The sequence below is a fragment of the Sturnus vulgaris genome, chromosome 24 (genome assembly GCF_052056855.1).
Source record: "Sturnus vulgaris isolate bStuVul1 chromosome 24, bStuVul1.hap1, whole genome shotgun sequence".
In the NCBI taxonomy this organism is placed as follows: domain Eukaryota; kingdom Metazoa; phylum Chordata; class Aves; order Passeriformes; family Sturnidae; genus Sturnus; species Sturnus vulgaris.
Genome location: NC_142266.1, coordinates 5,842,545 through 5,854,795, shown reverse-complemented (window position 1 = coordinate 5,854,795; position 12,251 = coordinate 5,842,545). Strand labels below are relative to the sequence as shown.

The window sequence follows — 12,251 nt, the reverse complement described above, 5'->3', positions numbered from 1 at the left end:
GTTGGACCCCACAGCCCCTCGGTGTGAGCTGGGCTGGGGGCTCCTCCCACAGCCACCCCAGCAAGGCCCTGTCCCCATCCCACCCCCTGGAACTTCCCTGGAAGCTTCCTGAGGGCGATGGCCACCAAACCTGCTCCTCTGAGTCACCATTTGGCAGAGACACCACCCTCCCTGACCCTTTTGCTTTGCCCTGTCCCTGCAGGTCACTCCCTGGCACCTGGCAGTGCTGGTCAGTGCCCTGGGGTCCTGCAGTGTCCAACCCCCAGGGGCTGCCCCTTCCCAGCCCCTCATGTGCCTGGGACCTGCCTGGCTGGATCCCAGCCTGCTGCCCTGGCTTGGGGCTGTGCTGGGGACGTGGGGATGGATGGGGAGGGGGCTGAGGAAGTGGGGAATGGTGAATTGGCATGGCAGGGCATGGCTCAGCATGGCATGGCATGTCACCACACGGCTGCTGGCTTGGCAGCAAGGGGAGGGCAGGGGTGGGACAGGCAGGAGAAGGTGGAGTTATCCCTTTGTCCCGGGGAGCTGGTCTGACAGGAATTGGAGCAGCAGGAGGGTGGCTCCGGGTGGCTCGGGTGTCCTGGTCCTGCCTCCTCCCAGACCCCGATGGATCCGACGGCCCTGGGGCTCAGGGCAGGGCAGGACCCCGGGGCATCGAGGGGCTCTGTTGGGCTGATCCTGGCCCGGTGAAGATGTGCCAAGGAGGTGAGTCCGGCTCTGGTGTGGGGATCACAACAGGAGGGCTCCATCTCTGCCCTCCTGCAGGGGAAACTGAGGCAGGGAGGGAGGGAGAGGAGCTGAGGGACTGGGATGGGGTCGGGGAAGGGGTTGGGAGGGGAATTGGGTGATGTGAGGGGGTTCCAGAGTGAGAACAGCCCCACAGTCACTCCTCGAAGTGCTGGGTGCCAGAACCCAGCCCTGGAGCTGCCATTTGGGGACAGCTGCTCTCCCACAGCTTCCTCCTCACTCCGAGGAGCCCCACAGGTCCCCTGTCCCCTTGGCCACTGGCCCCACACCTTTGCTCCAGTCCCAGGAGAGCTGGCTGGACCAGTGGTTTGCATACTTGGGCTACCAGTGTCTTCCACATCACCTCCTGCCTCATCCCCCTGCCAGCATGGGGCACATCCTCTGGGATGGGACATTCCTGTGCCTTCTCTGCCCTCGTCTCAGGCCACCTCGATCCCGGCAGCCACCGAAAGGTGCTGATGAAAACGGGGCTCATCCTCCTCATCGTCGGGCACCTCAGCTTCATCACCGGGGCCCTCGTGCACGGCACCGTCCTGCGCTTCGTGGTCACTGCCCGCGATGTCACCTCCCTGCACTACGGTGTCACCAACAGCGCCTCTGTCATTGCTGCGCTGCTGGTACCGCTGGGAGTGGGGCTGGGGACACGGCGGGGACCTGGGGAGGGGCTGGGATGAGGGATGGGATGCAGAGTGGGAAGGAGATGGGATGCAGGATGGACACTGTTCTGTCTCCCCCTCCCCACTCCAAACAAACTTTTCCAGCACAAACCCATGGAATTAAACACTCCGGGGAGCGTTGAATGAGGCTGTGGGAGATGGAGCGCTGCCCCCTGGATGAGCTTCCAGGGACAATGGCAGCAGGAAAAGGGAATCGGTGTCCCTGGGGCTGCTCCTCGCTGACCTCGCTGTGCTTCCTCGCAGATCATCTCCTGTGGAATCTGTGCCCTGCTGCTGTCCCGTTTCCTCGGCCCTGCTGCCCTCGTAAGCACCCCCAACCCCTCTCCCAGCACCCAGGGGGGCTGCAGCCCTCCCGGGAGCCTGCACAGCTCCCTCATCCTGGGGAGGGGACACCCCCTTGTCCCCTCTCTGCCTCTTCTCTCCCTCCTGCAGCAATGGGCGCTGCTCGCCCTGAGCGCCTGCAGCAGCGTGTGCTGCCTGTGCTGCCTGCTGGGGCTGCTCGTGGCCATCGGGCTGACCCTGGGCAACCAGGGCCGGGTGTTGCTGGCCCCCTGCTCCATCGCCAACATCGCCCTCGCCCCGGTGTCCCGCGAGTGTCCCTTCGATCCCACCCGCGTCTATGTGAGTTCCCCGTGGGCTGGGGATGGGGATGGGGCTGTGCCGGGGATGGACAGGACGTGCAGGGAGCTGATGCTCGCCCCGTCTCCCAGAGCTCCACGCTGTCCCTCTGGGCCATCTCCCTCCTGCTCGAGGCCATGGCGATCTTCTTCAGCATCCGCTGCCTCCTGCTCAGCCTCGAGCTCCTCCGCCTCGGCCGCTGCTGCCGTGGGATGCTCCGGATGAAGGTGAGTCCTGATTTCTGGGCTCAGCTCCAACCCCTCCCTCCCCTGCAGGGCTGGGACAGACCCGGCTGGGTTCAGGGGTGACTTGTGGATCCAAAGCTTCCACCCCTCTGGTCCCATTCTCATCATCCTCTCTGGCTTCCAGGTCTCCCTGCAGGCAGCCCCTGTGGAGAGCCCCGGTGCCGGGCAGTGCCTGGGCTTGCTGAGACTCGACAGTGTGGAAATTGCCCGGCTCTGAGCAGGGTCTGTGGGATAAATGACCCCGTGGATGTGTCCTGGCCGTTCCTTCCCCATTTCGGAGCCCTATGAGGACTCTGCTGCCTGCCAGGATGTGTGGACACATCCCCTGGAACACGAGCCCATCCCATGGCCTTGGGTTGCCCGGGGCTGCGGCGAGGAATGAAACTGGGCTGGATCCAGACCCTGCAGGGATGAACTTTCCCCAGGGGTTCCGTGTCCCCTTTCCCAGCACGGACTGCACTGACACAAACTTTATTCTGCAGGTTTTAAAGACCAGAAGCAGGGTCCCCCCCGCGGCCCCACCCCCTGCAGTGGCCGTGGGGAAGGGGCTGACCCAGCCCAGCCCTGCTCGTGTCTTCATGCGGGGCTGGGTGCTGGGGACCCCCAGCTTTGTCCCCTGGGCCGTGTCCCCGCGCCTGCCGGAGATGCAGTGGTGGCTTGGCCACCAGCCTGTCCCACCGGGCTGGGCTGTCCCCCTGCTCCCAGCCCCGCTGCTGGGGGGGACTGTCCTCACTCAGGGCAGACCCTGGCTCCATCCTCCCACCAGTCAAACCAGTGCAGGAGCCCCCCGGGAATGGGGACTGTCCCCTGGGCTCCCCTCACCCCAATATCTCCAGCTCTCATCCCAGCCGGGGCTGTGGGGACACAGCGGGGACAGCAGGGGCCGGGCAGGGGACAGTGGCCATCTGCAGGGTCGGGGGTGGCGGGGGGAGCTCTGGGGGTCCCTGGGGCTCAGAACTGCATGGCCCCGCTGGGGTCACACTGCAGCAGGCGCACGATGGACGGGTCGCTCTTGGCCCCTGTGATGAATTCCTCCAGCGAGAGCTTCCCTGCGGGGAAGGGGACACGGCTCAGCCACCTGCCAGCAGCAGAGACAGCCCAGCCAGCCCATGGACACCCCCCACCCGGGAGGAGCACCCTGGGGTGCCTGCCCAGCACCCTGAGCCCCTCCGGCCATGCCAGCGGGCATGAACCATTTAATCAGCGTGCGTGCGGCTCCTTCTCAGAGCCCAGGATTTAACCATGAGACCTTTCCCTAATCCCCTCCGGCTCCTCTCATTTACCGTCGTTATTAGTATCCATCTGTCGGAAGATTTTGTCCGTCCTTTTCTCCGGAGTGGATTCGTCTTCAGGCATGTTCATCACAGACGAGACCATTTTGTAGATGGCCTGGGAGAAGGAGAGGGGGTGAGGGTGGGTGCCGGGTGGGCTCCTGGCATTGCCCACCTGGGACAGGACAGAGCTCTGGGCTTTGCTTCCCTGGGAACGGGGCTGGCGTTTAACGCCCTTCCCATGGGATCAGGCTGCGGGGGGATTCAGCTCCCAGCACAGGCAGGGCTGGAGCTGCTCCTGCAGGGAGGATTTGGCCACTGAGATGCCACTGAGAATCACCAGGTCGGGATTTGGGCAAGGAAAGCGTCTCCTGCCCATTTGCCAACACCACCAGGCGCGCTGGGGAACAACTGCCCACCCTGGAAGCACGGGAAGAGTCCCGGGATGGGGTGACAAAGGGACAATCCCCAGGCAGGGAAGGACTCGGGATGCTCCAGGATAAAATCATCCCTGTGGCAGCAGTGAGCTCATCCCTGGCTCTGCAAAACCCCGTCCCGGGGGTCGCACAGGGTGAAATCCCCAACCCACCCGCACCCTGGGAGGCGACAGCCACGGTGCCACCGCGGTGCCAGCCCGGAGCACGGCGGGGCTGCCCGGTACCTTCACGATCTCCAGCATCTCCTCCCGGCTGATGTAGCCGTTTCCATCCAGGTCGTACATGCTGAAGGCCCACATGAGCTTCTGCTCCAGCTTCCCTCTGGAGGTGACGCTCAGGGCGATGATGAACTCCCTGAAATCGATGGTGCCGTCGCCGTTGGTGTCGAAGGTGCGGAAAACGTGCTCGGCGAACTTGGAGGCGTCTCCGTAGGGGAAGAAGTTGGCGTAAATCTTCTTGAACTCCTCCACGTTGAGCATGCCCGAGGGACAATCCTTCAGGAAACCTTTGTACCAACCCTGCAGCTCCAGCTCGGAGAACTCCGTGTTTTCCCGCAGGTCCTGGAGCATCTCCGGGCGGAGTTTGCTGTTCTGCTTCCCCATTCCGCTGGGACGCTCCCCGGGGGGACGAGCGCTGCAGGGGCAGGGGTCTGGCCGGGCTCGGGGGGTCCCTCTGGGCTACAGGAGGGGAGAGGGAAGGGGCAGCGCTCCCTGGCAGCCCCCGGACACCGGGCCGGACGCCGATGCTGCTCCCTCCATCCCCGCTGGCCGCTCTGAGCCGTCGGGGCCAGCCCCGGGGACCACCCAGCTCCAGGCAGCGCCAGCCCCCTCCTGTTTGCGTAATAAGCCCTTAGAGCTCATTTGCATAATATATAGGTGATATATAGGTGGGATCAGCGGGGCAGAGCGGCCCGGAGGAGGGGAGGGGCTGGGTTCGGCCCCGGCACTGCGGTGCCTGCGGTTCTGGGTCCAGCCCAGCTTCGGGGCTGGCCGGATCTGGGTCAGATCCCTCGGAGCGGGGTTATTTTCAGCTCCTCCGCTGGCTCCGTTAATATTTGATGCCTCCGGCGGGCACCGGAGCCCCAGGAAGGGCTGGGGGTGGCAGGTCCCTGCTCGGGGCTCTTTCCCCTCAGCCCGGCGGGTTCCAGAGCAGGGATCAGCCCCCAGGAGCTCACAAAGGGGTGAGCAGCGCCTCAGATCCCCGCCCTGGGCACTCTGTGGTGACCTTGACCCGCTGCCACCGTCCTGGGGTGTCCCCCAGGCTGTGTTGTGACCCCTCCATGGGAGAGGATGGGCTCGGGGGGGGCTCAGGGGTGCAGTGGGGGCACTGGAGCTGCCTTATCCAGTGTAGGGAGAGGTCGCGGCATCCCCAAACTCCCCAGAAATTCTTTTTGGATCTCAGCGCAAACAGGACTCCCCAAGAGGAGCAGCCAGGTCGGGCAGGACCCCCCAGTTCCAGGGGGATGAGACCCCCCAGAACCTCTCCATCACCCCCTACCACGGCTCCAGCAGCCCGAGGAGGGATCTGCGTGTCCCTGCCCCACTCAGGGATCCCCAGGTTTGTCCCCCCGGGGCTGGCACGACCCCCACCCGCAATGCCCGGGGTCTGTGACCCCTCCCCACTGCCCGGGGAGGGAACCTGTGGGGGGCTCAGCACCCCGAGAGGGCTCTGCAGGGACCCCCCCCCCAGAGGGTGGTTGGGCACCCCCAGGGACTCCTCTCCCGTGCTAGGGGGGGGCTACAGGGGATTCCCCCCAAACCGGACACCCCGGGATTGCGGGGGACGAACCCAAGGGAAGGTCGAGGCATTACCGGGCACTCCCGAAAAAAGCATCGGGGACCCCCACCCACCCCGGGACATCCCCCCGGGGAGGAGAGCACGGGGTGCAGCCCCTGGTACCCCCGGAGAAGGGTCTGGGGAGGGAGAGAGGGCTGGGGGGGCTCTGGGAGCACTGGGAATACTGGGAACACTGGGAAGTAGCACTGGGAGCACTGGGAGGTTTCCAGGCACTGGGAGCACTGGGAGAACTGGAAAGTCTTGGGGAATGGGAAGACTGGGAGCACTGGGAGCACTGGGAGCACTGGGAGCACTGGGACACGCTGTCTCCACTGGCCCAAGAAGGTGCCAAGCCAGGCTTTTTGGGGCTAGAAAGGGACATTTTGGGTTGCGTGTCCCCAGGACTCAGACGAGGGTAGCAAAGCATCCCCGGTCACCCCAGCAAGGAGCAAAGTTCCTTTCAGAGCCCTGGGAAAAGACTCCAGGGCAGACAGATGCTCTCCAGAAGGAGGTGCCGTTCCCAGCAGGTTCTCCAGGGTCCCCGCACCATTTGGGGTCTTTCCAGGGTCCCTCCCTCTGTTTGCAGAGCCCGGGATGGTCGTGGGGAGCAGATGGCAGGGGCAGATGGGAGCAAGAGCCACTCCCCCTGGAATTACACAAACAAAAATGCATCAAGTGATTAAATCCACGGCCCCACCGCTGGCCTGGGGGGAACAGGAATGTGCTGGGGTGGCTGCTCCAGGATGGGGAGCTGGGGGGAAGGACTCGGCATGGGGATAATTCATCCTAAAATCTCCTGGGCATTACAAAATTGACGTTGTCCCCTCCCTGGAAGTGTCCAAGGCCAGGTTGGACAGGGCTTGGGGCAGCCTGGGACAGCAGAAGGTGGCTCTGCCCATGGCAGGGGTGGCACTGGGTTAGTTTAAGGTCCCTCCCAACCCAAACCAGTCCATGATCAGCGAGGCTGAGGGGCTTTGGGCACCCACTGAGGGACACCTGGCACCTCCAGGCCTGAAACTCCAGGCTGAAGCAGGGCAGGAGACAGGGACCAGTCCTGGCAAAGCATCCAAAATCCGGAGGTGTGTTTTGGAAAACTGGTGGGCAGCTCTTGATCAAACAGAGGTCGAGAACAGGAGTAGCCCAGGCCCTGAGGACCACAGGGATGAAAAATTCCCACTGATAACCCTGGGAACCCTTGCTGAGCTCCAGGCAGGAGGTTGGGCACTGGTATCAAGCCCAGTGGAAGGTTTTGGGAATGGGATTGGGCTGGAAACACAGGAACTGGAGAGGGGAGATGCTGCAGGGGTGTTTTCTTCTCTCCTGTTTAAGAAAGAGATTTGGAAAGGGGAGTGGGATGGGATATGAGAAAAAAGGTGAGGAAAAGGGAGACGTTTGTGCTTTGGGAAGAATCTTGAGCACCCCACAGGCAGCAGTGCCAGGGCTGGGGGAGAGGGGCAGCCCCCAAGGTGAGGGTGCCACCTCCCCTCGGATAATCTTCATATCTATTTTAATCCCCCTGGGCATGAGTGACAGAGGCACAAGTGACGCAGGCTGATTTGAAAGCATCCCATTTCCGACTCCAACCCGACCCTAAACCCACCTAATCCCCACGCTGGAAGGGATTGCAGGAGGGAGAGGGAGGATAATGCCCAGGAGGGGGGCACGGGCAGGGACATCACACCCCCAGTGATTTACAGGGTCCCTGGCACTGGGGGCAAACACCTCCCAGCTCATCCTGCCTGGCACCCACCCCCTCCGACCCAAAATATTGGGGTTTTATGGCTGGAGCCCCCTCCAGCTCACGCTGCCAGGGATCAGGATGCCCCGGGGGTGCCAGGGCAGGCAGGGCTGGTCCGGGGAGGGTCCCGCTGGCCCTGTGGTGCTGCCAGGAGGATGCTGAAATAGCCACAGGCACTGCTGTGGCATCTTCCCAAAGCTGCTGGGGACAGACGTGGGGTTCTGGTGATGCCTGGCTGGGAGTTCCTCCTCGTTTTCCTCCTCGTTTTCCTTCTCGTCCTCCCTGCAGGGATTTCTGTGGGAATTTCCTGCGTTGCCATGGCAGCCGTGAAGCCCCCGAGGCTTCTCTGCGGCAGAGCAGGGTGGGGTGGGGCTGCAGGGACACCCCGGGAGGGGACACTGAGGTGTCCCTGTGCCCCAGGACGGGCTCCCGGAGTGTCACCTCTGTGTGTCCCGGGCAGTGTGTGATGGCTGTGGTCCCCGAGCTGATGGGGCTCCGTGATGCTCGGGGTACCCAGAGCTCGGTGATTTGGGGTCCAGCATCATCCTCACCGCCCTGATCAGCCCCGAGTGCCCACGAGGGCATCCTCGTGGGTGCCCACACAGCCAAGGTGGCACTGAAGGTGTGTCCAGGATGGCTGTGGCTGTGTCCAGGGAGGTTTGGTGCTCAGCACACAACAGGCACCATCCCTAAAACCTTCAGGGATACTGGGACAAACTGGGAGAGGGCAAAGCAACGGGGGCTCGATGTATCAGTGAACACAACCAGGGTGTCCCCAAAACCCCACAGACCTCTCCCCGCTGTCCCCGCTGACCCCTGGCCCGGCGGAGGACACGGGGAAGGTAAACGGAGCAGGGTGGGGCAGGGGCTGCGAGAATAGCCGGGGATTAAAAAACAAATACGCAGATAATGAGGATCTTTGGTAAAAAGCCCATTTGTATAATTTAAACCTCTAATAGGCTTCCTGGAACACAAAGCCCTTTGTGATGCCCCATCTCATCTGGATCAGGAGCCGCTCTCTCGCTAAATCTTGACTTAGCAGCGCGGGGATGCGGGGACGTTTCATAACATTTCATAACGGAGCGGCTCCATCCCGCGTCCCCGTGTCCCCATGTGTGTCCCCGTGTCCCCGTGCACGTCCCGCTCACCTTTCCCAGCCAGCTCAAGGTCGGGGCTCCTGGGGACACCGCGCGGGTCCCCGTGGGGCGCTGGCACCCGGACACGCGAGCTCAGCAGCGCCGTGACACCGCCCTGGGGCTGGCTTTGGGGCAGTTTGGGCACAGGCGTGTCCCTGAGCCCATGGCCAGGCTCTGCCCCAGTTCTCCCAGTTTGAGACCCCAGCTGGGCTCTGCTGGGGGGTCAGGACATGCCCAGGGTTGGCTGGAGGCTGCAGCTCGTCCCTGCCGTGTCCCCTGCCTGGGGACTGAGGGCTGCGGAGGTGACACTGCCACCCCAGGAGTGGATGGTGACACTGCCATCCCCAGGAATGGATGGTGACACTGCTACTCCGGGAATGGATGGTGACACTGCCACTCCGGGAATGGATGGTGACACTGCCACTCCGGGAGTGGATGGTGACACTGCCACTCCGGGAATGGATGGTGACACTGCCATCCCCAGGAGTGGATGGTGACACTGCCATCCCCGGGAATGGATGGTGACACTGCCACCCCGGGAGTGGATGGTGACACTGCCATCCCCAGGAGTGGATGGTGACACTGCCATCCCATGCAGGAATGGGTCACACTGGGGGGGTCTGGAGCTGGGAGAACGCCCAGAGAGGTCTGGCCTCAGATTTGTCCCTCGTCGCCCCGCCCTCTTCAAGGAACAGAGGGGTTAAACGTCATTACCAGTGTCACCAGTGCCACCAGTGTCACCAGTGTCACCAGTGCCACTGCCACGCGCGGGCCCCGGGCTCCCTCTCGTGGCTTCTCGCCCCATCTCATGTGGTGAGCGAGGGACCCTCGGGGATGCGGCAGCCGGGACAGCGGGGCCGGGGAGGCCTGGCCGGGGGTGTCCGAGCCGGGGGGCTCCGAGTGAGGGGACCCCGGACCCCTCCTGGCCAACCCCGGCTGCCCCCAGGGCTTTTTCCTGCTGCAGAACCCCCGGGACGCGCCTGAGCGCGGGGCCGGGTGCGGATCCTGTCCCGGAGGTGCCAGGGGGATGTTGGGGGGTCCCGGCTGTGCCCCCCATCCTCTCCCAGCTCTCCGCGGGGCCGGACCCGGCGCGGTGTCAGCAGATGGCAGCAGCGGCTTTCGGCAGCGCCGGGATGTGGGGGCTCCCCGCGCTCCCGGCACCCCTGCAGCTCCTGAACCCCCTGAACCCCCTGAACCTCCTGTACCCCCCTACCTGAGCCCCCTGTACCCCTGTATCCCTCACTTTTTGCATCCCTGCCCACTCCACACCCCACATCCCCCCCATTCCCTGTATCCTTCACCCCCTGCACCCCACACCGCCCTCAGCACCCCCCGGGCAGGACCCCACACCCAGCACCAGCATTTGGGGGGGACCAAGACCCCAGAGAAGCTCTCGGGGGAGCCCACGCAGGTGATGATCCGCGGGTGGGCTCTGCCGTGGGGTGCAGGGAACCTTCCCCCGAGGGTTTGGGGTGTGCAGGTGAGGGATGGGGGTGCCCGAGCTGCTCCAGGGGCTCAGTTACACCCGGGGAGCAGCAGCAGGGTCCCCCCAGATCTTTTCTGTGCCACCAGAATCCCTCAGGGCTGGGACTGGGGGATATCCAGAGCAGCTCTGCACTCACTCATTTCCCTCGTGGGCTGCACGGAAAGCCCCGCACACCCCAACACTGATTTAGGGACAATTTTTTGGTGTCGCAGGGGCTGTGGGCTCGGTGCTGGGCTCCCAGCCCAGTGAGGGTGAGGTGGGACAGGACGGGCTGGGTGTGAGGGCTGGGACAGCTCCCAGGTGTCCGTCTGGTGCCGGGAGAGGGATGAGGAGCGTCTGCGGAGCCCGAGTGCGTAATTAGAGCTGTGACTTAATTGGCAGACGGGGGACGCGTGACGGGAGCCGTGTGACTTGAATAGCGATGGGCTGGGGAGGTGCAGGAGGCTCCGCACTGTACGGGGAGCCCAGAGGGGAACAGGGGGACAAGAACACCCCAAAAAAGCTTTAACCACTGGTGGGAGAGGAGAGGGGACAGGGAAAGGACAAGCACAGCATGGGCTGTCCCATGGACCCCGGGGACAGCCGGGAGGGACCCGAGCCCCTGGAGGGGCGGTGGTGACATCCCAGGGCACCCCCTGAGCATGGCAGATGTCATGGGGTTGGAAAAGAGCAACGTTCCTCTTTTATTTGCAATGAGGGAAAGGAAAAAGCCAAGGAATTGTGATGTTAGCTGGGTTCAGCCTCTGGAAAAATACCAGGACACATCCAAAACCCTCCAGTGGGAGTCTGGGAGGCAGCAGGATGACAGGGACCAGCCTTGTCACATCTGACAGGAGCCACTGGGGCAAAACATTGCCCGTCCCATGTGCTGGGGCCCAGCCTCGGCTCCCTGTGGGCCCAGGATGGGATCCAGCCAGGCAGGGAATCCTTGGTTTTCTGTGCCAATCTCTCCATCTCACTGCTGGGGGACTTGGAATTCCCTCAGTGGAGACGGGGAAGCGCTGCTGCTGCTGCTGCTGCTGCTGCTGCTGCTGCTGCTGCTGTTGCTGCTGCTGCTGCTGGTGTGGAGGCACGTCCTGCTGGGACCTCGGTTTTGCCTCCCTGAAGCTGTTTTGGCGTCACTGGTATCAGAACTCGGGGTTTGTGATGCTGCTCCAGGTGTGCAGGCCATGGAGGAAGCACCATCAGGAGCCTGAGCCCGGCAGTGTCTCCTGCCCAGCCTCGTGTTCTGGCAAAGAAAGGCCCAGGGGAAAGAGCAGCCTGGCCTGGAGCCACCTCCCTGCAGGGCTGTGCCCAAATCCTTCTCCTTCCAGCCCAGCCACATGTGGCTGAATTTGGGGGACCCCCAAACTCAGTGCAGGCAGCTCCAGTGAGGGGCTGGACCCCCCTCTCCATCCCGAGGCTCCTGCTCCTCCCCTGCACCTTCTCCAGTGCCGAAGTGATGAAATTTTAATCTTCTGCCAGGCAGGAGATTAAAGGGAGGCACCACAGGCATTTCCCTGGGATGCAGCACGGACACCGTGCTGGGAATTGTCATCACCAGGCTGAGGAAAGAGAGGAGGAATGGTGTGGATTGGGAAGGACAGGGCTGTGCCCTGGCTCTGGCAGAGGCTTTGTGGTTGTCCCTTGGGTGCCTGTCACTTGTCCAGGAAGGATCTCTGGGGACTCCTCAGCTGGGGGGGGGTCTCTCACTGTGCCCCCCAAGCACCGCTGTGGCCGTGCATGGACAAAGGAGGGTGGCAAGGGGACGGTGGCAGAGGTTGCCAGAGCCCCTCACACCTGAGTCACTCCCCTCTTCAAGATGAGCAGAGAAAAACCATCAGTCCATAAACCAAACCATAAATGTGGGGACTCCGCTGATGCTCCTGGGAGTCCCCAGCACAGGTGGCAGATGAATACCTGGGACAGACAGACAGGTGAATACCTGGGACAGACACACAGCCCCTCACCGGCCCCGCCACCTCCCACCCACAGCACGGCCCGGTGCTCCCAGTCAGAGCTGTCCCTGGGTGCTGGAATTTGCCACCCGTGCCCAAAGCCACCCACCCCATGCCCAGCCCCTCACAGGGCCAGGACACCCCACTGCTGGCGGGGAGCAGCACTGGGGTCACAGCAAGGTC

General features: G+C 63.4%; 2 protein-coding genes across 2 annotated transcripts; one reads left to right on the top strand and one right to left on the bottom strand.

The window, feature by feature from the left end:
• Nucleotides 1-117: 117 nt before the first annotated feature.
• On the top strand, nucleotides 118-2,761 carry TMEM54 (transmembrane protein 54). Its single transcript, XM_014885604.2, has 7 exons — nucleotides 118-229; nucleotides 601-705; nucleotides 1,171-1,364; nucleotides 1,668-1,727; nucleotides 1,857-2,045; nucleotides 2,135-2,269; nucleotides 2,412-2,761. The coding sequence occupies exons 1-7, from the start codon at nucleotides 118-120 to the stop codon at nucleotides 2,502-2,504; spliced, it is 888 nt and encodes a 295-aa protein (XP_014741090.2). The 3' UTR covers nucleotides 2,505-2,761.
• HPCA (hippocalcin) lies at nucleotides 2,743-4,769 on the bottom strand. The gene is made up of 3 exons (XM_014885557.2): nucleotides 4,220-4,769; nucleotides 3,571-3,676; nucleotides 2,743-3,336 (listed from the first exon to the last, which is right to left on the bottom strand). The coding sequence occupies exons 1-3, from the start codon at nucleotides 4,595-4,597 to the stop codon at nucleotides 3,239-3,241; spliced, it is 582 nt and encodes a 193-aa protein (XP_014741043.1). The 5' UTR covers nucleotides 4,598-4,769; the 3' UTR covers nucleotides 2,743-3,238.
• Nucleotides 4,770-12,251: the final 7,482 nt, after the last annotated feature.